Genomic DNA, 26463 nt, shown 5'->3' with positions numbered 1-26463 from the left:
CAGATATAACTGCGAAGTTATATGTGAGCTAGTAGAAAAATGACTTCTAAGAGGCATAAATGTTAAAAGTGAGGAGACAATTTTTAAATTATTTGTAGATAATACAGTAGGACTCTCTAAGCAGATAAATCTGAGAGGATAATCTGGAAAAATAGCCCAGCGAGAGTAAAGTTAGCAGTCAGTAGAAAGAAAGCAGAATTTCTGCTACCATGCAACACACATGTTCCTAAAAATTCTTCTGTTTTGTGAATTTGCTCACTTAATGTTAATAATAGAGATTTTAACAAAAACAAGATTGAGGCAGACACATAAAAAGTAAGTAATTTTGTACTCACTATAACAAAAGCAATACTAATCATAGTAAAATCCTATCATGTTAATTGTGTCATAGAAATTACAGAAGTTTACTACAGTAAGATGAACGGAGCTCAGGAAAGGTGGCGTGAGGAGCAGTTAAGGCTGTTATATAGGGAAAGAAGAATAAATACACAGAAATCAGGATGAACTGTGCCAGGATCAAAAGGCAAGCAGTGCCCCCCTCGATGGTCACAAAGGAGGCCACAGAGCACGGCTTCTGGATTCCGCCTCTCCATGGCCCATGCCCTGAGTGCAAAAATGCTCTGGGAGAAATAGCATCTGGGAATGCGACCTTCCTTACTCTCCCTGGCTGACCAATGCACGTGAGCCATTTCATGTTACAGAAGAATACTTGGTAGCAAACTGGACTGTTCACTAAAACATCAGATTTGTTTTTATTCATGCACATAGGGTAATACGGGTTATCAGGTTGTTTTGGTGGATTCATACATGAATATAACATAGATCTTTCCCAGCACCTGTCACAGCCCCTGCCCTCCCCTCTGCTACCCCTGCATTCTCTTCTCCTCCAATAATCCTCCTTCCACTTTCGTATTCTCTCTCTCTCTAGTTAGATCGCACATATGAGAGACAACATGATATTTGTCTTTCTGAACATGATTTATTTCACTTAACATGTTGATCTCCAGTTCCATCCATTTTCCTCAAAATGACATGATTTTGTTTTTCATTGTGGCTGAATAACGTGTGTGTGTGTGTGTGTGTGTGTGTGTGTGTGTGTGTGTGTAATTTGCTTTACTGATTCATCCATTGACAGGCACCTACACTGATTTCATAGCTTGGCAATGATGCTTGGAAATATGGGTGCGCAGACACCCCTATAGTGTGCTTTCATTCTTTCAGGAATATAGCAAGGAGCGATATAGCTGAATCCAATGGTAGTTCTAGATTTTGGAGGACACTCCATACTGAGTTTCATGGTGGCTCTAATACTTTACATTCCCACCAGCAATTCAGAGAGTTTCCTTTTCCTCTGCATCCTCACTAACATTTTAGAAAATTATTTATGTATTTATTTATTTTGGTATTCTTAAGGATAGTCATGCTGACTGGGGTGAAATGGAATTCAGCATAATTTTGATGTACATTCCCGTAGGGGCTTTAAAAAACTTTAACATTTTTTTCGTGTGCTTAATAGTATTTTTTATTTCTCCTGTTAATGAGTGCCTGTTCAGTTTGTCCATTTATTAATTGGGTTATTTGTAAAACATCAATTTTTTCAACCTACATAGCCAGTTATAAAATTAGTGGAAAAAGATCTTGTTTACAATGACATCATTGAGAAATACTTAGAAACATATTTATTAAAAAGGATGTGGGGGGCTCATTGAAGATGACTCTAAAATTTAAGGAATTTTGGACAAAGATTGGAAGAGAAGTATGGGAAAATGTAGCATTGGACCCATTACTTTGATTAAAATAATGAGCATGTTTTCCTGCAATCCCATGAAATTTCTCAATGGGGTTCAATGCTGGCCGTGTTCCGTTTGCTTATCTCTCTTCAGACCCAGTTTCTGCTCATCCTCGCCTGACTGTCTGACCCTAGGCAACCTGTCAGTCCATTCCCACTGAGGTCTCCAGTAGATTCAGCCAGTGAGGACTCTTGGGGGAGACCTGAGGAGAAAAGGACCGCACCGCAGTTTTTTTCTTACAGCTCTCTGTGGCATGACCTATGGCTTGGTTTTTTCCCTAGCTCTAATCAAAGGCTATGTCCAAGCGGACCTTTCAGAACTCTCTCTTCTTGTGGTTTCTAGAAACTGTTCTTCTCTCCTTTGGGGAGGGATGGTGTCTTGGTTACTTTTCTCTCGTTGCTGAGACAAAATACCTGACACCCAGAATTAAGGAAGAAAAGGTTTATTTAGCTCATGGTTTGAAGAGCTTTCAGTCTGTACTAGGCTGGCTCCCAGGCAGGGTGGCACATGGCAGAGGACAACCGCTTATGGTGGCAGAAGATAGCAAAAGCAGCAAGAGCAAAAGGGACGAGTGGCGGCAAGCAGCCTCTTCCTCTCCCTTATATATGCAAACTATCTGCCCCAGGGCGGGTGTAGCACTCACACCCATGAATCATAAACTCTAGAAGCCTGCCCCATGACTGCATGAGGCTTTGGGAGGACATCCAGAACCAAACCATAACAGATGGTAACACTGAAACTTAGTAACCCTGGATTATTACCCACACATCATTGTATGCAGCCCAATTCCATGGTATTTCCAAAGAACGGGAGTTCATTAATCAAATGTGTTAACAACCCCATAGATACTGCCAGCAACAGGGCAGTCTTCACGTGTCATGACAACCTTTCAAAGTCTTCCTTGTCTACATAAATCTGTTGTTATTTGTGTTCTAGGAAGTTATTACATCCATGGATTGCTTCAGACACTACAATCATATTTGGCAAAAGGAAAAAGAAGAAACCATTATGACATTTATTATGCAAAACCCTTTGCTTTCTGAGTTTGAGTCCCAGATTCTTTATTACCGGAACCTGGAGCAGGACATTAATGCTGAGCCTGAGTATATCTGTGTGGGTTCCATTGCGCTGTACACAGGTTAGTTCATTTGATTTTAGGATGCATTCAACAGTGTCGTTTTGTGTCTTTACCTTGAGTTATATTCCAGAGAATTCATGCTTTTTTTTTTTTTTTTTTTGAGACAAGGTCTCGCTATGCAGTTCAGGCTGGCCTTGAGCTCACTTTGTAGCCCAGGCTGGCCTTGAACTTTCAAGGATCCTCCTGCCTCAGCCTTCCAGTGTTGGGGTTACAGGTGTGTACCACCACACCCAGCTAGTTTGTGCTATCTTAAAGATTGGACTGAGTTTTATGATCGATTTGTTTTTAATTCCTTTTTGTGTAATTATTTATTCTGGACTATTCTGAAGACACTGGCTTTAAACCCTTGAAAATAAAGACTAATTTAGAGAAAGGGGATGAATCTGTTGGATTTAGAATTGAGATTTACCTTTTTCATAGTAAGTAACAATAACAAATATTTGAGGCTTATCTCTGAGGGCTTTGATTTTTTTTTTTTGGCATTCTGAAATGCATTTTGAATTTTTGCAGCTTTATAAAAGAACATTTTTTTTTAAAACAGAATTAAAAAAAAAGAACAATAGCAAACTTTATAAAATGAATGAGTATATAATTATAAGGAAAAGTATTTTTCCCAGTTTATTGTCCATATTTTAGAGGCTTATGAGCTGTACAGAATCTGTAATTAATGAACAGCTGTAGCAGAGTATCGTGTCATCTGCTCAGGTTTCCCGAACTGAATTGTGGGTGTCTTGGTTTTACAGCTGACTTGAAGTTTTCCCTGACTGCTGAAATAAAAGCCTGGATGGTTGTCATTGGCCGCCACTGTAACAAAAAATACAGGAGTGAGATGGAAAACATTTTTACTCTCATTGAAGAATTCAATAAGAAACTGAACCGCCCAATTAAGGATCTAGATGATATTCGGATTGCAATGGCTGCCCTGAAAGAAGTCAGGGATCAGCAAATCCTTGTTGATTTTCAAGTAGGACCCATCGAGGTAACTGGCGTGAGTGTTGGACATGGTTAGCTGAAATAGTGACTGTTTGGACTGGAATTACAGATGGGTGCTAAAGCTAAAAAAGTAATTTCAACAAGGACAGTGTCTATCTTTCATGGGTGCCTTCTATGGCCAGTTCTTGTCCTTTCCAGTCACCTGAGGTCCTAAGAGCAGGGTCTGAGGTGAGGGTTTTGAAGCAAATGATTTATTGATGAATGCTCACTGGAGCTGCCAGAAAGAGCAGTGAAAGAAATAGGAAAGAACACTGAGAAAAAACTGAGCAAGGATGGCAGCTCTAGACTAAATTCCACCTCTTCCTGTGAGCAGATCTGCAGCATTAATTGCACCACACAATCTCACCTTTGTGTAAGGCACACTGTCCTTCTGACCCCCAGGACAGTGGAGATCCTCATGAAGAGGATCCCGTTCAGCTGAGGACAATTTTCCTGGGAAGGAGCAGCAGTAGTTCTTAAAACCAGCACTCGGAGTCATTGTTGGGTATGGGAATCCCAGCTGATAAACAAGACCTCCATGTGATGCTAACAGCCTAATAGCATTTATGCACCGAGACTCAGGGTCAAAGGAGTTAAGCAATTCAGTCAGTGTTGCACATCATATTTATTTTTATGCCATATTATCATTTCCAGAGAAAAACATCTTACGAGAAGTAGATTGTTGTATTTATTCTTTTAAACATGCTAGTATAATTGTAGCATTAAAAAAATTCCAGACCTAAAAACACTGTCTTTTTATCTTGTCACAATTCAAGTGTCTGGACTTACACTCTGATGGTCAGGCTTGGACTCCAGCCTCACATTTTCTGCATCCATCCATTTTTTTTTTTTAAAGAGAATTAAAAAAAAAGAACAATAGCAAAATGCCAACAACATAGACAAAAAATAAAGTGAAGCAAAACCAAGAATGATACAGGGTTTCAGAACAAAATGATAAGGATTAACAGTGGTTGCTATATTACATATTATTATCTTCATCGAAGTTGGTCAGATTACCAGATGTAAGAATGTAAGATTAATAAAACCATTAAAGAGAATAAAAAATAAAAACAAAAAAAAATCATAAACGATACAGAGTTTCACCAAACAAGGTGATAGGAATTCAACAATGGTTGTTGCATGTTGTTGTCAATTTTATGGCTAGGGAAAGTGGAGCTGTGTGGCTTAGTTATTCATTTAAACTCATGCAATTTTTGAATAGAGTATCTTGAACTCTCAGGGCTAGTTCACTATCACACTGGCCTCTTCTATTCTCATGCTTCAGTAAATGACTGTATGTGGATTTATGTACCTGACAGGCAGAAACTAAGTTTTTTTTCTTGTGTAGGAATCTTATGCCCTGCTTAACAAATATGGACTTCTGATAGCAAAGGAAGAGATGGACAAAGTGGACACCTTGCGCTATGCTTGGGAGAAGCTCCTGGCACGTGCCAGTGAGGTCCAGAATGAATTAGTCTCCCTGCAGCCCAGTTTCAGGAAGGAGCTTATTGGTACCGTGGAGGTCTTTCTCCAAGACTGCCACCAGTTTTATCTGGATTATGATTTGGTATGGCTCTGTCTTTCGGTGTGTGTATTTTCAAGGGAGAGTAGCTAGGATACACAAAATGCAGTTGTTGTTTAAATATTCCCTAGGAATGGGCGTTTTATTTTCAAGACAGTTAAAAGCATTTCCTTTTCCTTTTAGAATTCATCTAGAATAATTTCAGCATGAAATGGGGAATTTAAAAAAACTGTTCACATTGCATCATTGTTCAGTTACTGAACTTATAACTTCTACATGTAGGTAGACAGATACTCTTCAAACACAAAGACTGTTCCTCCTTTCACACCACTCCTTTTTTGTTTTTGCGTTACTGGAGACTGAAACCAGGGAATTCATACTGAGCTACATTCCCAGATCTTTCTACATTAAAAAAAATTTGATACAAGCTCATATTAAATTGTTAATTTGGCTGGGGTGGTGCCACACGGCTTTAATCCCAGCACTCAGGAAGTTGGGGGCAGGAGGATCATTGTGAGTTCGAGGCCAGCCTGGCTACAAAGTGAGCTCAAGGCCAGCCTGAACTGCATAGTGAGACCCTGTCTCAAAAAAAATTGTTAATTCACCCAGGCTGGACTTCTGCCTCAGCCTCCCATAGTGCTGGGCTTGAGGTGTTTTTTTTTTTTTTTTAAAATTTAAAATGTTTTTTTCATTTTAAAAATAAAAAAAGGAAAACATTAACAAACAGATAACCATTTACAAAATAGCAAAAGAGCAATACAAACAATACAGAGTTACAAACAAAGTGGTAGGAAATTAACAATGCTTGTTGTATTACATATTGATACCTTCAAAGTGGTTTCTCAGGAAAACAGAGACATGCAATACTGATCAATCAAGGAATCATTAACTGTTTCTTTCAGCAAAGAAATAGAAGACAGTAGTCAACTATGTTAACTATCCTGTATATACATACATACAGAATTTCCCCTTCTTCCCCTTTTCTTTTCCCACACCCCAGTTGACCATTACCCTTGAGCATTTTCCTTTCATTTCACAATGTCTATCATACCTCCTAGTTTTTATTCACTTTTCAGGTTTTACACTAGTGAGACAATGTGGTGTTTGCACATGCAAGTCTGATTTATTTCATTTATGAGTATGGTCTCCAGTTGTGGCCATTTACCTATAAAAGCCACGAGTTTATCTTTCTTTATAGCTGAGTAATATTCCATTATATAAAAGTAACACAATTTTTTTTATCCGGTCCTCAGTGGATGGACATTTGGGTTGCTTCCACAATTTTGCAATTACAAATTGTGCTGCTATAAACATAGGTGCACATATATTACTGTGATATGATGTTTTTAGATTTTCTGGGAAAATACCCAGAAGGGGAATAGCTAGATTGAATGGGACCTCTAGACCTAATTTGCTGAGGAATCTCCAAACTGATTTCCACAGTGGTTTCACCAGTCTGCGTTCCCACCAGCAGTGGAGAAGTGTTTCTTAGTTCTACAAATGCTAAGGCACCCAAAAGGTGCCAGACTCTGTCCATTGTGCTGAAAATACAGTGGTGAACAAGACAATGTAGCCCTGCTTGGGAGCCAATTGTATTTTAGCCATGAATTTTAGAGTAGAGTCTTCTAGTGGAAATACGTTGTATTGTACCTTCCCTTTCCAGCCCACTGTAATGTGGTACAGAAGGAAATATGTATATAAAGTAGGAGTTAAACTTTTAACTGATCAACTAGAAGTGTACCAAAGCACAAAGCTCATGTCAGGAGACTGGGTGAATATTCACTTCATAGGTGAAGAAGCAGAGAAACTCACATATTTAAGGCATCACATGAAGGCAAACCTTGTTGGAATATTTAGATTATGGTTTGATTTACAAATAGTATTAGAATGGTGAAATCTGTGAGTTAGTGTCCTAGGGTTTTTGTTCCAAACCAGAGATATGTGCTTCTTCCAGAGGAGCTATTGACTTTTCTTTGCTTCTGTCATCTAACGAGTGGAAATAAATCCTTTAAATTTTCAAAGTCTGTTAACTTGTTGAAGTTTTACCACATTTCCAACTACATAACTTTCTGAGTCCTTTTTATAAGTGAAAAACTGTTTTCTGTCATGGATGTGACAAGTATGAACATCAGCTTTGATATTCATGAGATTTGTACACAAGCACTTAGTTCTGTTTTGTGTTTTTTCACTTTTTGCTTCAGAATGGTCCTATGGTGAGTGGCTTGAATCCCCAGGAAGCCAGTGATAGGCTTATGATGTTTCAGGTAATCTTTTACATTGCTCTATCTTCCTAAATCTTATTAGATTCTAAACGGCACATTTAAAAAAGATAGCAAGCTTATTGTCTTAATGTGGAATTTGCTTACCTTTCTGAAAATATGATTTTGTGTCGCTACAATTAGAAGCAGTTTTTGTGAACTAATCATAGTCATTTAACATTCTACTTGTGCTCCAAGGTCACAAGCTCTTGCTGGTTTCCTAGGCTTTTACTTTCATTCCCGTATTTGAGCATGTATAAGTCATGTCAATCAGTTTTCACTTGTGTTTTTATTAGAATCAGTTTGATAATATCTATCGGAAATACATCACCTATACCGGAGGAGAGGAACTTTTTGGTCTTCCAGTTACACAGTATCCTCAGCTTCTTGAAATAAAAAAACAGTTAAATCTTCTACAGAAAATATACACTCTGTACAACAGTGTCATAGAGACTGTAAATAGTTATCAAGATACTCTTTGGTCAGAAGTGAATATCGAGAAAATCAACAGTGAACTCTTGGAATTCCAGAACAGGTAAGAAAGGAAATGTTTAGCATGCTCAGAGCTATTGGGCTTCAATGCCTTCCCCTTTGATGGGCTGCCAATCTCTTTGCATTCCGGGTATTTTGAAAGCACATCTTGCTGCACTTTGTTACCTGTTGACGTCATCCTTGTCATTCTCCCTGAGTGTATGAGATAAGCACGTTCTTTAATCATAGATGAATCTTGTCAGGACCTTTTCTGTAGGTTGGAGGGGGTGATCTGTGTTTGCATCACACTTATCAAATATATGAAGTTGATGTTAGATAATTTTCTGGAATAAAGACAAGAACCCCGTGATTCTTTAACGTTGTTTTAAGTACAATAACCAAAGCAAAGGAAAATCATTTGTTGCATAAATTGAGGTGAATGCTTGGTATACTCTGTTGTGCTTTGTGGTTGTTAAGTTCTCAATTCATGTTTGTAGAGTTGAAATGAATTGCAAGGGACCTCTATCCTCAGAAGTAATGCTTTTGGGTAAATATCTTGGGAGACTGAAAAAAAATACCTTCTTTATTTGGAAGAATAATTTTGTGTAATATGTGCCACACATAGTAGTAACAGCCTCTAAGTCATGAGATTTCAAAATGAGACAGGTATTTGGAAAGGCTATTTTGGATACAAGTGCTCCCCAACAGTCTTGGATTAGAGATCTCTGGGCTTATGTTCAAATGGCCATTAGTGTCGATTTTCTTCTACAGGTGTCGGAAGCTGCCCCGGGCATTGAAGGACTGGCAGGCTTATTTGGACTTGAAAAAGACTATTGATGACTTCAGCGAGTGCTGCCCCCTACTGGAATACATGGCCAGTAAAGCCATGATGGACAGGCACTGGGAGAAGATCACTGTTCTCACGGGGCGCAGTCTGGACGTGGGGAATGAAGCTTTTAAGTTAAGAAACATCATGGAGGCTCCTCTTCTGAAATACAAAGAAGAAATAGAGGTACAGTCGTGGGATGCTCTGGTGGAAGACTGGATGATCTCCTGGGCTGCAATAGCGTCCTTGTGTCATACAGTAAACCATGCTGGGACATCTGAAACTTCATTCCTGACATCCACCCATTAATTCTTCAGCAAGTGTTTATTTCAGTGCTGTCCATGTGGCAGATCTGTGCTGGGGACATAAGATGCATATCAGCATTCAGAGATCATTAGACAATCAGTATAATGAGATCATTATGTAAGTAAAGGTACAGTTGTACATTGCAGTAAACACCACTTAGGGAAATGTACACTGTTAGACAAGAGCCTATGACAAAGGAGCTTGTCTCGCTTGTGGATGATAAAGGCAGGGAAAGCTGGGGTGTTTGTGCAAACCTAGCTGAGTGAAGGGACTGTGTCACTTGGGGCTTTGAAAGTGCAAGAAAACCCATTCCAGATTCAAAGGACGTCATGTGCGCTGGAGGAACCGGAGTTGGCTGTGTGGCTGGAGTGTGGTGGAGAAGAGCCGTAGAGGAAACAGCTGGGGCCCAGGACATAGAGTGAGCCTAGAACATGCTATAGATTTTGGTCTCTAAAGCAAGGGAGAACCCCCCGGGAGATGTGTTTGCAGTAGGGAGGCCGTTGTTAGATTTGCATTTTGTAAGGATCATCCTGGCAGCTATGTACAGAAAGAATTGAAGGAGAGCAAGAAGAGAAAGATGGTAAAACAATTAAAGGGCTTAGAGAGCAACTCAGGTTACTCTAAAGGGGAGGTAGTGCAGTTGCAAAGAAGACAAAGTTAAAAGAGTTTTAGGAGGTGAAACTGGGAAGAATTTGTTGGTGGAGGTATGGTGGTCAGGGGAAAATGGTGAGCACATAAGTTTGGGTTGTAGACTTTTTGCTGAGCAGTCTGAACGTTGGTTCTTATGACTGAGAAGGTAATATTGTAAGCGGATCAGATTGGGCAACAAGGTGCAAAGATCACAGCTTGACTTTGGGCATGAGTTTGATATTTCACAGGTTGTATTTGGGTTTTGTTGAAGCATCCACGTACAGAATCTCAGTTGGCACGTGGGTGTGAGTCTTGCTTGGAGACATAAAAGGTCCTGAATGCCTGAGTGTAGATGGTATCCTCCTGAAAGAGAAGCTATGTGAGGAGAAATGAGGGTAACCCAGGGCTCCATGAATAGTCTGGGAAAAGATGAAGCTACAGGAGAGACCGAGGAAGTGACAGAGACATGGGATGCAATCACATTTCTGCTAATTTCCTTTTCTTATGCTGCATGACTTGACTTTAAGTATAAACTAGAAATAATAGCTTTTAAGTTTGTGAGTAAAGTAAACATTGACTGCACCTTTTCTGTTATCTTCCTTTCTAGAACAGTTTGGAGGGAAATTTTATAATTTAAAGTTTTACTTAGTAATATCTTTATCCCCAAATTTCCTTGTTTGCCTCTGTCTGTCTCTGTCTCTGTCTCTGTCCCTATCTCTGCAAATATACGTGCTTTCGTTACATATCAGGCATATAGTGAAGACAGGCTTTCTGCTGAACTTAGACTATGAAAAAGTTATGTGACTTTGATGTAATAAAACGAGAGCTTGCCATTTTGACAGGACATCTGTGTTAGTGCCGTCAAAGAGAGAGACATTGAACAAAAGTTGAAGCAAGTGATTAATGAATGGGACAACAAAACCTTCACATTTGCCAGCTTTAAAAGCCGTGGAGAACTCCTCCTGAGAGGGGACAGTACCTCCGAAATCATCGCCAACATGGAGGACAGCTTGATGTTGCTGGGTTCTCTCCTGAGCAACAGGTAGGAAAACCATCTATCTTGACTCTTGCACTTGAGAAGCATAGTTACCAACATTTCAAGGGAAATTAGTAAAAAATGCAGTGCAGTAGTACCCTGCATACAATTTATTCAGTGCTGAAAACACTTGTTTTAATTTTAGCCTTTGGCACAGCATGCATTGCACTGTTTCATTCCATTAGGCTTTATTTGTGGGATGTGTCTGAGACCATCAGTGGGACAAAATAATGCTCCATGTAATTATCCACTTGGATCTTGCTGAACACTTCGACTTTGCTGCTGAGAAGCCTCATTGCACGGTTGACAGCTCCACAGGCTACAGATTCCACTTGGAATTCAGTTTGAGTTCCAGAACAATGATCATTTTACTTGAAAAAAACCTTTCCGCCATTTATGGGCTAGAAATTCTTAGTTGTGTACACACTTTAATGAGATAACTTGGTCTCTCTTACTCAGGCCACAACAGTAAAATTAATTCATAAAGATGTGTCACATGGCACAGACAGATACCGGTATAACTCTTCTGTGGCACGATTTGATGGAATCAGTAAAGCTATTAGATTTTGGACATGTAAACCTGGACTCATGAACATACATTTCCTTGGAGCATGAGCAGTGAACTTCCCTTTGTTTTTCTAAAACAGTTTTTTGTTCATCAGGATCTCAAATTACAGTAATTACATACCATACATATACCACTGAGCTATAATTTTATTGTGATATTCTAGCTGTATATTGTGAGTCAATACTTTTAATACAGATAATACTATCTATTTAAACCTGTCTCCATAAAAATTGCTTTGCTTTTCATTTGGTACATATGAGTGAGTGTCACGGAATATAAAGTCAGGTCTTGGAGATTTAAACAGTTGATCCTGTCAGATTTGGACTGCTTAAGATTTGGTCTTAGTAAACTTAGTCACTATTCCTACCCAACTAGAATGAAGGATGAATGGATAATAACATACTTGGGATAGAGAAGACGCACACCCACACATGAATTAGATAAACATGATCTGTTCTGGGGCAGGTACCTTGCTCCCCAGAAACTCAGAGAGAATGTTTTAAAATGTCAGTAGTACATGCACAAATTCTCCTACCATTGTCAAGATAACTACACCATAATTCTACACTGTACACAGGCACTCTTTCAGACCTGGGAACAGTGGCTGCATATTGCTCTGGGAGTGGGATGGAATCAAGCTGCACACCTGATCTGCTCCTTGGATTATGAGTCACCAGTGCTTTATGCTCTGGACAAAACCAGAAAAAGCTAGACTAACAATATCCAGTAAATGGTGACAAGTTACTCACTCAGTATCATCACTGTGAAAACCAGCAATACAATCAAACTTTTCAGCAGGTTAAAAACTAAGATTTTTAAGCAGAATTTTTACTTTGAAAACAACAAAAATGAAATGATGGACATTTGGTTTCAATTTTCAAATTTTAGATACAATATGCCATTCAAAGCCCAGATTCAAAAATGGGTACAGTACCTTTCCAACTCAACCGACATCATCGAGAACTGGATGACCGTGCAGAACTTGTGGATTTATCTAGAAGCTGTCTTCGTGGGAGGAGACATTGCCAAGCAGTTGCCCAAGGTTTTGGAGATTTCTTTATGATCCCATCAAGTCTTTCAATTAGAGAACTACTTAAGGACTAATAGCTTCTTAGAGAATGCAGTACAGTTTAGTCTCTGTTAGACCTTCTTCTCCGGTATTTTTGTTTTCATAACTGATAATATTATTCTTCAAGGGTAGTGAGGAATTCTGGAAAGGAAAGAGTTGACAATCAGAGTAAGTATGAAACTGTGATGTTTGATAGGAAACCGAGGGTTAAAAAAAACAAAGCATGAGCTCCTGCATAATTGATATTCTTCTTTAGATAATTTCAAAGTACAATTTGGAACAGTGTAGAATTATGGTGTAGTTATCCTGACAATGGTAGGATAATTTGTTCATGTACTACTGACATTTTAAAATAATGCACACTATACAATATACTAAATTATATTGGTACTGTGAAATTGAGGATGAAAACCTGTGAGAAGCAAAAGCTCCAAAACAAAAAAGATCTTCTGAAGGTACTGGGTATATTTTTATCATCAGGTTGTAATTATCTTACTAGATATACATGGGGTATACTTTGTGTTTTTAAAAGACATTTTAACCAAATTTCAAGAACTCTTATTCAATTACTTTAAGTTGTTTGCCAGGGTCTAATATTTTAACAATATATTTGAGTTTTGGAAGCATGGTTATGTTGACTGTTCTTCACTTGGGTTTTGTGACTTTTTCTTTAATTAGTTTTCAGTTTAATTAGAGAAGATAGATTTGTTAACCAGCGATAAAGCAGGAAATTTATGTTTTTCATCCGCTGTGAAACATATTCACACACTAACATTTTAGGTATTTATTTATTTATTTTTGCTTTTGTATTTGTACATGTTTTTCTTCTTGATGGGTAGGAAAGAATCTAAAATTGGCCTGAAAATGAAAGCTTTCACGTAGAATTTTTAAGAAGCTAAGTGGAGTTTCTTGCTCATTTTGGTACTATGTGCTTGTTGATAATACTATATACAGAAAGTTTTAGGGAAGAAAACCATTGTTCCTACCCTCTCGAAATAACCTGTACATCTTCATTTTCTCCTGAAAGTATGTTAATTTTTTTTGCAATATTAGAATCTGACCAGAATTAACTTTGCATTCTTATTTTTAAATGTTTCTCTATACCCACAAGTAATCCAGTATTCATTGCAGAAGACTCAAAAGTAGAAAGTTCTCTCCATTTAGAGATTATCTCATGAAAACAATTGGGAATGTCCTGTCTTCCCAAATTATCTTGCAAGTATTATTTTTATTTCTATTTCCTATTTTTATTTAATGGGAGTATTAGGTTTGGACTAAAGATCCTTAAAAAAGAGGTTAATGTGGTACAAAAGATGAAAGGAGAATTTAAATAGCCTAGACAGTGTGAGATCCTAAGCACACATCCCTTGGGGACCTAGCCTGGTTATCTCTATGGCATCAGTTGGAGGCATTTGAGACACTCTGCCTTTGAGATCACCGATGTCTCCAAATGTTGTTTGTTACGTCATTCTTGCAGGAAGCCAAGTGCTTTTCCAATATAGATAAATCTTGGGTAAAGATCATGACTCGAGCACATGAAATGCCCAGCGTGGTGCAGTGCTGCGTCGGAGATGAGACCATGGGGCGGCTGTTACCACACTTGTTGGACCAGTTGGAGATATGCCAGAAATCTCTCACTGGGTAAGCTTGCTGGCTCTTTGAAAACTCTCAGAATCTGCTATACAAAAGGGAACAGAAAAAGTACATAGCATCAGTCAAATTTGTTTTCCTTGGGTAAAGTTTAATTTCTGGATAAAGTTGCTGTGGGCTCGAGCTTTCTATTCTCGCCAAGCACTTAACTGCGTTGGTCCTGATTCAGGCCGCTTTCCTCACTGGGATAAGATCTTCAAAATTTTCTCACCTAATGTCTACTTTTAAAATTAATATACTAATTTTCTGGTATTCTTCCTGGAAAAACATCTGTAGAACAAAAATATTTTATTGTACTCCTTTATGAAGGAGTCTTTATGTATAAGGGGTCAGGACTGTACAGAAGTGAGGGTCTAATTATAATATTCACCAGTGCCAGACCATATCTAGATGTGGAGATAGTGCAGTAGGAACTTGAGGTTGGGCTAAGATTTTGTTTAGGAAATCTTTGTAAGTTTCCTCCAGTTTAGGTTGGGAGTATCTCAAAGTACTGTGCTGTAGGGTATCACCTGCCTCCTTTTATTAGAAGTCTGTTCTAAGCAGCATGGTTAAATAGCAGTCACAGCAATGCCAGTGATAGTGAAGCACCCTGTAAATGTCTGCTTTAAAGCAAAACCATCTGCAAGTAAGCTCTCCAAAATACCTTTTTAGAAAAGTGGACTCTTAGCTAGTCATGATTTGACTGCTTTATAAAATTGTTAGATCAAGTCAAATAATTATTGAAGGACATTCAACAAAGAAAAGTATTTTTGTTTTCAAATGATTGCAAATGTTTCCATAATGATGGTTGAGCATGGGCTCCCATATTGCAAACACCACAGAGGTTCTTAGGTAGTCAAAGAACCATGCAGTCTACCACCGAGATCAAGCCCGAGAGCCTTAGTAAGGGGGTTAGTAGATCTTCATACTCCCATGGTCTTCAAGATGGGAAGACTACCAGGCAAGGATTGCTGGGATGTCATGGAGGTTTGGTCACCATGAAAAACTTGCTGAGGATTCACATCATTTATCTACCTACTGTGGGGTTGGTGTTTTTTCTTTCTTCTCTTCCACCATCAGCACAGATGCAGGTACAAACACACACCCTCCTCTATTTTTCTCTTTCATTCTTTCTTTTTTTTTTTATCACACACATGTTCTCCCCCAGTGCTTGATATTTTGGTATTACTTTATAACTCATTGGAAGAAAAGTCTGCTTTAAAATTAAGCACAAGTTTTTTTCTTTTACTGTTTTTTAAAAATTCTTTTACCAAGAAGAGGTTATGAACCGAAATGTGTAAGCCCGGCAAAAACATTTGAGTTCTCATAGTTACACAAAACCCAGATCCTCCCAAGTCATGTTTAAGATCACAGACAAAAAGAATCTTCTCAGCAGCCAAGTCATAATTAGAGTGGAGGTTAAGGAGAAGCATCTCTCTGAAGATCTGTCATCATCTCAACCCCATCGCAGACGTGGCTGGCACGTGCCGTGTGTCTCCTCCCAGCCTGGTCTAGCGGAATAGAAACATCACCTGGTTCATCACAGAATCAGATCGGGCTGCTGTGAGGAAGATAACAAGTGAGGAATGAGAATTAGTAGGATAAAAGAATAAGGGCTAAGAATAAAATCAGTTGTATGAACCAGAAGGATTAGGATATTAAAAAGAATATAAAGAATTGCCTTAAAGGCAGGAAAGTAAAAATCTAAAACACTCAATGCTACAGCACAGAAGTAAGACTTTAAGAAAATGAAAGTTGGAAGAAAACACCCTCATAGGTCTGCCTCTGTGTTTATCCCGGGTCCCTGCCTCTATGTTTATCCCGGCCTCCCACTGCTGCCAGACTTCGCGTTTTTCCACCTGCCCCAAGTAGATAAGTGCAATTGGCACACAGAAGCAGGTGATGCATAATTTACTGAGCCGCTGGTTGAGAGTTGAGAGTACTGACCACAGTCCACACATCAAGGCTGCTCCGCTGTCATCACAGGAGACACCCCAGTTACGTACAACAAGCTTCCCTTCATATCCTTAATCCTTTGCCTCTTTCTGGAAATGTCTCCTCCTGTCTTGAGGAACTGAGCTCTTGCCTCAGCCGCCAGATTCCACTCATCCGAACAAGCCCAGCAATTGCTTGTGGAGGCCGGGCTTTCCCCATACATCCCCCGTGGCCTCACCACTGGGCTCCGGGTTCTGACCTACTTAACCCTCAAGTGAAAACTACTTTTCCTAGGAAGAGAATTCTGCTCCTACCATAGAGGGAGGGCTCCTCACTACTTTACACAGGAAGTGAGTCAATCATACAAATGACAAGGGAAGAGTGCAAGTTGGAGGAAGAGACTTAAAGTTCGCAAGAATTAGTAAAGTGTGAGAAAGAAATGGTGATTAAAACCACAGTAATGCCACAGTGCAGTGGGTGGCATAGACTTATAGTCCCAGGCTGAGGCAGGAAGACTGCATAAGTGACTCCCAGAATAAAAGGCCAGAGATCAGCCTGGGCAGCAGGACAAAACATAACAGAACCAGAACAGAAAAGAACAGAACAGCACAGAACAGAACAGATCAACCAAAAATCAAAACAATACTGCCTCCTCATTAAAAAGTGAAAACTTACAAGAAGTCCCCAATAGAACAAGAAATTTTCTATGCTAGAAAATGGATATTGAGAGCTATAAATACAAAAATAGCAGAGAAAATATATCCATAATTTGAGGAATAATCATAACACAAAACACTTCTAGATGGTAGTGTAGTTGAAAACAGGTCGATGATAGCAGTGTTCACCAGGTTGCCATGACTCCTGCAGGAAACCACCTTTTCATGCAGTTGAACCATAGCTGCTCTGAGGTGGTAGATTCTCTTTTCAGATGCACTTCCAATAATGAATGTTGTCTTAGAAACAAAACAAACAAAACAAACAAAACAAACAAAGTCTCTCCAAAACTCTGTGTATATTTTATCCTGTTCTTGCAAATGAAATGCAAGATATTCCAGACTGAGCAAAATGTATACCTTATGTTTGTGAAAAAAATATTCTGCTACTGATTCTGAAAAGAAAATAGTTTCTCCATCAGTATACAGGGTGCTATTTGTTAAAAACTCTTAACAAGCCAAATACATTAAGTCAGGCAGATTGTCCCACAGCCTTTCCTCCTTTCCCGGTCTACATTAGTTTATTCTTTATTCATTTGTTTATTTTTGTTTTTTTTTCCGGTACCGGGAATCGAACTCACAACCTTGTGCTTGCCAGGCAGGTGCTGTGCCGCTGAGCTAAACCCCCAGCCCTAGGTCAGTTTATTCTTGAAAAGATCAGCTTTGTGTGTTTTATCAAAGTCCATCTTTTTCTTCCCCTTTTAGATACTTGGAGAAAAAACGGCTGTGCTTTCCTCGATTCTTCTTTGTCTCAGATCCTGCTCTCCTGGAGATCCTGGGGCAGGCGTCTGACTCCCACACCATACAAGCCCATTTGCTGAATGTGTTTGACAACATTAAAACTGTCAGGTTCCATGACAAGGTTCGCCTAATTCTCATTGCTAGCCAATAAGCTTCCTATCTTAGCATGTCAGCTGCCTCCATTGGGTAATTCTTGGATGCTGTGTTTATAAAAGTTTCTCTCCTTGTCGGTTAACTCTTGGCCAGTGGCTAAAAACAAACTTTGGGGTCCAACTTGCCTTCAGAACTGTGTTGTTTCTTAATATCCAATGTGTACTTTTGAATAATAATAATTACAATATTATTATAATTATTATAATATTATTATAATATTATTATTAAAATAATAATTTAAATGTAATCAAGAATATATTGCTTATAGAATGCATGGTTTTACATGGTAATTTAAGAAATCCAACCAGACAAAGAAACCAATCGCTCATAACGTAGTACCTTGACTAAACAATTAAATGTTCCAGGGTGATAGTTATAGTTTGGTTTCATGAGTGTTTGGTATGGTTTCTTAAAACCATTTTTAAAAACACTCCTAATATGTTTATAGAATAATGGAGTTGTAGGGGACCCAAAAGAGACCATTCAACTTGGGGTAGGCTGCACTTGGGGTATGCAGCTGCCAAAATATACTATTTTATCCATCTTTCCATCCAGAATGACCTTTCCTATTTGGCATTGTATTTAGTCCTCTGGTGCCTGATACAAACCCATGGAAACATTCATTTATTCATCCTAGCACATAATTTGATTTATTGAGCAGCTACCTTGTGCTAGATGTTATACTTAATAATGGGAATGTACCTGCTTTAGGAAACTCACACTGTGGTGGAAGAGGCAGAGAAGCAAACAGATGGAGTCTGTAGAGTGCAGTTAGTGTGATGGTAGAGGTAGCCCATGATGACAAGTAAATGCCAGTCATTATGGTCAAGCCCCTTGCCATGTGCCAGACGTGAGGCTCGTTCTGAGCTTCCAAGGACGAATGCATCCTAGGCAGCACTGAAACTATTTCTGTGGCATGCAACAGTGAAGAGAAATTTGACAATTAAATTGTGGGACTTGAGTTATTATTTCTGTGCTTGTATTAAGCACATGGAGTATGGGAATGGCTGTCAGGAACATTAGCCTGAGTGTGTGGGGTGTCAGAGACGGCTTCTTGTGGAGAATATCCACTTGAACTGATCTTCTGAAGGCAAGTGGAACATAACCAGATAGGTGGAAAAGGGAAGCATGCTCTGGTCAGCAGGATGGGTACATGTGACGGTCTGGAGGCATGTGTAGCCCAGGAGGGCAGGACTGTAGGTGTGTGAGGGACTGCATTTGTTACTTGAGGTTTAAATGCTTTAAAACACTGGGAATGTAGTCTCTCTGTGCTCTAATGGTTAAAAGTCAGTAGTAAGGTGGTGGCGGTGTTAGTTCCCACTGAGCGCTCTGGGGGAGAATTTTTTCTGTGCTTTTGTTACAGTTTCTGGTGGCTGTTGGCAGTCCTTGGTGTTCTTTGGCTTGTAGACGTCATGTTCAGGTCCGCTTTTATCTCCAAATGTTGTTCTTCCTGTGTGCCTTTGTGTCTAAATTCTTCTCTGGTAAGGCACCTTAAATCCGATCTCATTTCTTACTTGATCACATCTGCAAATGTTGTATTCCAAATAATGTCACATTCCCTGGTCCTGGGCTTATGACATTAACATTTTTAGGGGACACATTCAACCCGCAATAATAGATAGAAACCAACCTGGATCACTCCAACCTGAATCAGATCACATAGGACTTTAACAAGGGGGAGTGATGAATAAAGAAGGAATGGGCAGGGACCGTATTCCCAGGGCTGGGTGAACCACACTGTGGAATCCACTTCATCCTGAGTGTGGCAGAGACACAAAGGAGGCCTCTGAGCAGGGCAGGGCTCTGATTTGTGTTTTAGGAAGATTGTGTGCAGTGTGGGAGGTGGAATGAAATAGAGAAAGGAAGGAAAAGCCTGAACTACTATAGCAAATCCTGGCACAGGAGGGAAGGACAGGGTGAATTTTAATGGTCAAAGTCAGTGATTCGTTGATCCATCGAGTACATAGATTGAAAGAAGGGTCTAAATTAACCAGGAAATTCTTTCTGATATTTCGCTCAGCTCTTTCTGCTACAGTGCTAGGACTTTGTGGTTCAAGAGCAAAGCTTTTCACTGCCCCCTGAAGTTGTCTGCTGAAGGTAATTTAAGCTTCTTCATTTGTCGGTTACAGCCCCACAGATCATTTGCTTCTGTTCCTAGCGATCACTTCCTAAGAAAGCATTGATTTGGTTAGTCTCTGCCTAAGGTTACTACAACCAGGGGCCAGACCCTGGTTTTGTGGGTCTTCTTTATTTTACAAAATCAGAAGTACAAAATTTTGTTCAGGAACTCAGAGAAAGTCAGTGCAAGTGAGGATCCCTGAAAGTTAAGATTCATTACCTTGTGGAGGATCACTTCTGTGAGGAAGACGCATTGGTGTTTACAGTTTGCATTGTTTGTTTAATTTTCCAGTGTGAGGTGGGTACAGAAGCAGCCCGGGTGTGATTTTTAGTGGTTAACTAGAGGCAGGAAATTTCATCTCAGTGAGGTGCTCTGGCATTGCGTTATCTGTGCTCGGAAGAGGACCTGGGAGCTTGCATCTTGAACTCCAGACACCACGTTCTTCCCATTGAGCTCACCATGTGCGATGTGGAGCACAATGACCAGAGTGGGTGCTGGCTTTGCTAGGAAACCTGTGTGAAGCCAGGCTCGTGTACAGAGAACACTGTGTTTGGTAAAGAATGGGAATTACTTGATTCTTCGGAGTGAAGCTTGCTGACCAGGCCGTTTCTAATGTCAACCTGAAAATCTTTTTTTTTTTTTTTTTTTAATGTTTTAATAAATATTTATTAGATCAAGAATAAACTACCTGAAGTTATCTTTTTGTTAGAAATTTTATTTTAGAGCGAGTAGTAAATGAGAAACAAACAAAAGAACAATAGCAGCATACCAGTATCACAAACATAAACAAACCAAAGCAAGAACATTTAAAGTGATACAGGGTTTCAAGACAAAATAATACAAATTAACAGTGGTTGATGTCTGATGGTATATTGAAAACAACAGTTAATGACAATCTTGTAGTCTGCAATTGCTCTTAAAAAGTCCCAGCTTCATTTGGATAACTTTATCACTACATTTATATGAAATGTTTTTCTTAGGAAATAAATATAACCCCTCAGAGTACTGATTATTTGGAATTGATTTAGAAATTCCTTCTTAGATTTCAGGGATAACATTTTTATTGCTTTTGATAGTGACTTTAAATCATGTTTTGCCTTACATTTTATAGTCTGTAACTTACCTGTCTACTGGAGGGATAATATTGATAAGAGAATTGAGGAAACTTCAGAAACTATTTCTTCTGCTTTCATATAAATATTGCTATGTTCCCACTTTCTAATACAGAACTATGATCGCATTCTGTCAGTTTCCTCTCGAGAGGGTGAGACCATTGAGTTGAACAAACCTGTTATGGCAGAGGGCAACGTGGAAGTCTGGCTAAATTCTCTCTTGGAGGAATCTCGGTCCTCGTTACATCTTGTAATTCGCCAGGCAGCTGCAAATATTCAAGAAACAGGTTTCCAACTGATTGAATTTCTTTCTTCTTTTCCTGCTCAGGTCAGTGTATTGAAATTGGAAAGTTTTTTTTTTTCTCTCATAAAATAGCCACCTTAAATCTCAGATACTGCCTATTGTAAGCTTCACAGATAGCATACTTTAACTCTGGACCAATATATTAAGTTTTTCCTAAGGATTTATAATGTAGATAAGCTTAAAAGATTTCAACTACAGATTATTTGGCCATATATATACATATAGACTTAAATATGTATTTGGGCTACAGAGATACTTGACATATTTTCTTTAAATTAAGACAATTTTTCCAACTGAATTTCCATATGTAATGATGTACATAAATCATGAAAATGTATTGAGTGGACACCTGACCAGAAAAATTAGTTTTTTGTATCTGTTATTTGTAAATACAATGCTAGTTTGGAGAAAGCAAATTTGAGACCTTTATTTGCGAGTAATTAAAAACCTATTTAGTATAAATGTGAATTAAATGACTTAAAATTACAAGAAAAAATTGTAGACACATCATGGGGCTCTACATATTTAATTGATAGGTAAATAATATGAATAGAGTTTCTATGGGCTTTTGGAACAAGATACTAAGTTGATGTAATCAAGGCTTTACATTAGCATAATAATCACAATTTTTCATTATGTTATAATTTCTATTCAAATATGTAAATATGCCATGCACACTCATAAAAGCTTTTTTTGTTTCTGTAAGGTTGGGTTATTAGGGATTCAAATGATATGGACACGGGATTCTGAAGAAGCTCTTAGAAACGCCAAATTTGATAAAAAAATCATGCAGAAAACCAATCAGTCTTTCCTGGAACTACTTAACACACTGATAGACATCACCACAAAAGATCTGAGCTCCATGGAACGAGTTAAATATGAGACTTTGATTACTATTCATGTGCACCAAAGAGATATCTTTGATGACCTGGTAAATTCTTTATGAATTCTGTGACATATACAGCACAGCAAATAGTACACACTACCTGTGTTTACCCACTGGAATTAGTTAGAATGTATTCAAGGGAAAGGTTAATTCAAGCAAAGAGTCATCATGATCAAAAGTTGTTTGCCAGACTTTTCTTTTCAGCCTGATAATACAATTTCAGTCAAGTTTTGGTGAACTAAATTATGTTATTGTGGCAATTAGATTTAATTTTAAAATTAGTTGTATGATTACTTTAAATGCTAAAGTGCTATGTGGCATCCCAAAAAGCTTTTATTTTTCTTATGCTCCTTTCAGTTACTGATTGAAGATCGCTGGTTTCTTACTGCAGAAATGATAACCGATATTGTTAGGAGAGTTGTTTATGGCTTCTTTTAAGGCTTTTGATAAGTCACATCCTTAACAAGTTTTGCTGCATTTCATGTCACTGACTGCAAAGTGGTCTTTCCTACTGTAGCTTGTAACTTTCAGGTGTTGCCCAGATTTTTGTCTTTAGAAAGAGAATAGGGAGAAAGGGAGCATTCAGTAGCTATAGAAAATGGGAAATGTGAAAAGAAAGGACATTTGTCTTCTACTATAAGAGACAACATTAGATAAGACACAGCATTAGATAAGAAGCATTTACTTTCCTAATAATTTTCTGGGTTATGTTTTAACTCCATTATGTAAAAATGTTTATGACCAGGTAGTCCTGATGTAATGGAAATGAAACACATCACAGTCAAGCTGTTTTATGCTAATCTCCTCTCCTAATAGTTAAGCACACTGTTTGTCTCTCTCAGAAATGAAGGGCTCTAGGTAATTTTGATTTCTTATTTGTCAGGGAAAAATGATTAAGGTGGTTTAACATTTTGGTTAAACAATGCAGACAAAAGAATTGCTGGGCGATAACCTGCTATCTAGATATTTTGAAATTTTGGCCTGTGCACATTCCTAGGGAAAATAATTAATGGATTAAAAAAACCCCAATAGTGTGCTTTAACATAATCTTACAAGGTGGCTTTTTCCTAGTGAGATTGTTTAACTCTCTCTGTTTGCTGTAACATATTTTCCCTAGACTGTATTTCATGCTTAGAAGTATAGTATTGGTCACTAAAGGATGAAATCTAAGCAATGAATCTTATGATTAAATTATATAATGCCATTTAAATTGGAGGGCTTAATTAGGGGTTCTTTCCATTTTTCTTGTGCTCGTATCCTCTGAGATTTCCTTATTGTTAACCAATAAGTGAGTGGGTTGATGATAATTTAGTTGACATCTGTGAATTAATAGGATAGACTGTGAGTTTCCTTTGTTTTACTGTATGATTTACCTAATACTAATGTGTATATTTAATAAATGATTCTCCTTTCATTTGTAACATATACCTTTTGAATTTCAGTGTCATATGCATGTCAAGAGCCCTACGGACTTTGAGTGGCTGAAACAGTGCAGATTTTATTTTAATGAAGATTCTGACAAGATGATGATTCACATCACAGATGTGGCTTTCACATACCAGAATGAATTTTTAGGCTGCACTGACAGGCTTGTCATAACTCCACTCACAGACAGGTGATGGAAGGATTCTGACTCTACAATCACTCTTCTCCTTTTGCCCAACACTTTTATTCTCTTGGGTTGCTCAGAGGACTTTTGCTTAATGTCTCTTTAGAGTTTATACCAAGGTCTTTGAAATTCAATATTTCTAGCTTTACACCTGTATTTTTACAGGGGACTTGGTCTTGTGGCTGGCCTCCTCTGCCTTCGTTCTTATAGAGGCAAAGTTTCAATGCCTCTGAGGGAGCTGAATGGACAAGAAAGGGAGTTAGTTACTGTGTGTCACTAGGTGTAAATCACAGGGAGCCTTGAAGGTTCCTTCGCAGCTGTGGCACCTGTTGTCCTCCCAGAGAATTAAGATGGAAAACAAGTGAGGAGCAAGGCATGCGGAAGTGGTGAGGAGGACGCTGGCTGCGGCACAAGGAGCTGTCACCTCTGCTCTCCGCCTGTCCTTTCCCAGCTTGGGACCTGGAGCAGTCACTGCAACCTTCTAGCACTCTGTGTCCCCATCTGTAAGTTGAATGAGCCTGTTCCCAAGGGCCCTTCCAGGATGGACATTCTGTGCTTTGCTGAGTCTAATTCAGACTTTGTGATGGCAGCCCTATTGTGCGTTATCCGTGCAAGGAGGAATGTGGGCATCCTTGGGGGACCATTGCTCTTCCAGTCATACTTTTCCCCATCACTGTGCAAAAACAGCTCTTGTGAAGCTCACCCACGTCTCAGGCTGGCAAATTTGACAGTCATTTCTGGAGCTCATGTTCCTTGATTAATCAGCAGCCTCAATAAGGTTGATCATTCTCTCCTCTTAAAGCACTTTGTTCACACGGCTTCCAGGGCACCACACTCATCTGGTTCTTCCTACTGATGCAGCTGGCCCTTTATACCTGCTCCTAGTCATTCCTCCTCCTCTCCCTGACGTTTAACCCTGGCACAGGCCAGAGAGCTCCCTCCATCTACACACACTTCAGACGTGATCCCGTGTGACTTTTAGTGCCATCTAGAAGTTGTCCCATCTCTGCCTCCAGCCAGGGCTTGCTCCCCGAACGCCAGGCACATACGTCCACCTGCCGACACGAATGCCTGCTTTTGCGGCTACCACTCTTTCCAAGCCTCCGTAATCTCCAACCTGGGAACCAAAGTAGTCTCTTAACTGGTTTTCTTGTTTCATCATTGTCCCCTTATGGTCTCTTCTCAGGTCAGACACCAAAAAGAAGCCATGCAAAGTCAAAGACAATGTCCTCATTTCAGCCCAGGAGGCCTGGCATAAGCTGGCTCCTGTCACTTCCCTGCTCCTCCTTCCTCATTCAGCTCCTGCCACTGGCTCTTTGCCTGTTCCCTAAGTGGTCCCAACAGACAGAATTTCAAAACAAGATGTTAGGAAATCAACAACGGTTAAAAACCAAACTGCATGGGATTCCAAGAATCAACAACTCGGATTTCATCTTATTGAAGTTTTTGCACATCAAAAGAAATCACTAACAGAGTAAAAAGAAAACCCATGAACTGGCAAAAATTTTTAGCCAACTGTCCCTCAGACGAAGGACTTTTATCTAGAACATATAAAGAATTGAAAAAAAAATCAGACCCCCAGAATTCAAAGACCCAATCCAGAAATGGACATCTGGGATGAGTACATACTTCCTAGTTGAAGAAATACAAATGGCAAATATATATATGAAAAAATGTTCGACATCATTGGTCATTTGAGAAAGGCAAATTAAAACAACACTGAGGTTCCATCTCATCCCCAAAAGAATGGCTGTCATCAAGAAATCAACCAATAACAAATGCTGGAGGGGCTGTGGGGAAAAAAGAACACTTCTTCCCTGTTGGTGGGAGTGTAGACTGGTGAAACCACTGTGTGGAATGTGGAGATCCCTCAAAAAACTAGGATTAGAGGTCCCACTGGACCCAGATAGTCCCCTTCTGGGTATTTTTCCAGAAGAAATGAAAACATCATATCACAGCGGTATATATGCACCCACATTTATAGCAGCACAATTTGTAATAGCTAAATGTTGGAAACAACCCAAATGCCCATCACCTGAGGAGTGGATAAAAAAGATGGGGTGTACTTATACTCTTGTCTTGGAATCCTCTTTTTGACAGAGTTAGCTCGTGTTTCATTTCCTCTGTTCTCTACTCAAATGTCACCTCAGAGGAGTCTTTGACCCACCACCATGGAAAAAGCATTCTCCATATCCTGTGAGCCCTTACCCAGCTTTATTTCTACTTGTTTACTTATTTTTAAATAATCTGTTTTTTCCCTTTGAGTGTAAGCTCCTTGAGACACAAGATTCTCAGGATTTATTTACCAGCACAGTTCTGGTAAATAAATTCTACCATGGAACAGATGCTTTATAAATACTTAGTGAAGGACTTTAAGAAATACTTAATAGATTTCCATATTTTTGGTAAAAATTTTAAAAGGTAGAGAAGAATAGAAAGTAGAAAGTCTTAGGGGGGAACTTTTCAAAGTAATTAACAGCTTATTTTCTATCCTTCTGCAAAGTTTGGGTGCTTATGTGTCAAAATCCTTTTTAATATTCATACGTAAGTATCATAGTTTATAAATGTTTCTGCCGTTTGATTCTTTTTTTTTTTTTTTTGGTTTTTCTCCGGTACCGGGAACCGAACTCACGACCTTGCGCTTGCCAGGCAGGCGCTTTTGCCGCTGAGCTAAAT

At 39.0% G+C, this 26463-nt stretch overlaps 1 protein-coding gene across 2 annotated transcripts in view; it reads left to right on the top strand.

The window, feature by feature from the left end:
* Positions 1-26463, top strand: part of Dnah5 (dynein, axonemal, heavy chain 5) — a 300957-nt gene that overhangs the window by 125033 nt on the left and 149461 nt on the right. For both annotated transcript variants that reach the window (XM_013514981.1, XM_005386122.2), the window contains exons 23-35: positions 2727-2928; positions 3672-3907; positions 5249-5467; positions 7624-7686; positions 7977-8215; positions 8923-9163; positions 10756-10955; positions 12406-12559; positions 14064-14227; positions 17569-17725; positions 21104-21316; positions 21999-22223; positions 23621-23793. In XM_013514981.1, the coding sequence (XP_013370435.1) occupies positions 2727-2928; positions 3672-3907; positions 5249-5467; positions 7624-7686; positions 7977-8215; positions 8923-9163; positions 10756-10955; positions 12406-12559; positions 14064-14227; positions 17569-17725; positions 21104-21316; positions 21999-22223; positions 23621-23793 (2486 nt within the window). The remainder of the gene's footprint in view (positions 1-2726; positions 2929-3671; positions 3908-5248; positions 5468-7623; positions 7687-7976; positions 8216-8922; positions 9164-10755; positions 10956-12405; positions 12560-14063; positions 14228-17568; positions 17726-21103; positions 21317-21998; positions 22224-23620; positions 23794-26463) is intronic.

Source organism: Chinchilla lanigera, unplaced genomic scaffold, assembly GCF_000276665.1.
Source record: "Chinchilla lanigera isolate Chin_1 unplaced genomic scaffold, ChiLan1.0 scaffold00025, whole genome shotgun sequence".
In the NCBI taxonomy this organism is placed as follows: domain Eukaryota; kingdom Metazoa; phylum Chordata; class Mammalia; order Rodentia; family Chinchillidae; genus Chinchilla; species Chinchilla lanigera.
Note: the sequence above shows the minus strand (reverse complement) of the source record. Positions and strands in the feature narration are given on the sequence as shown.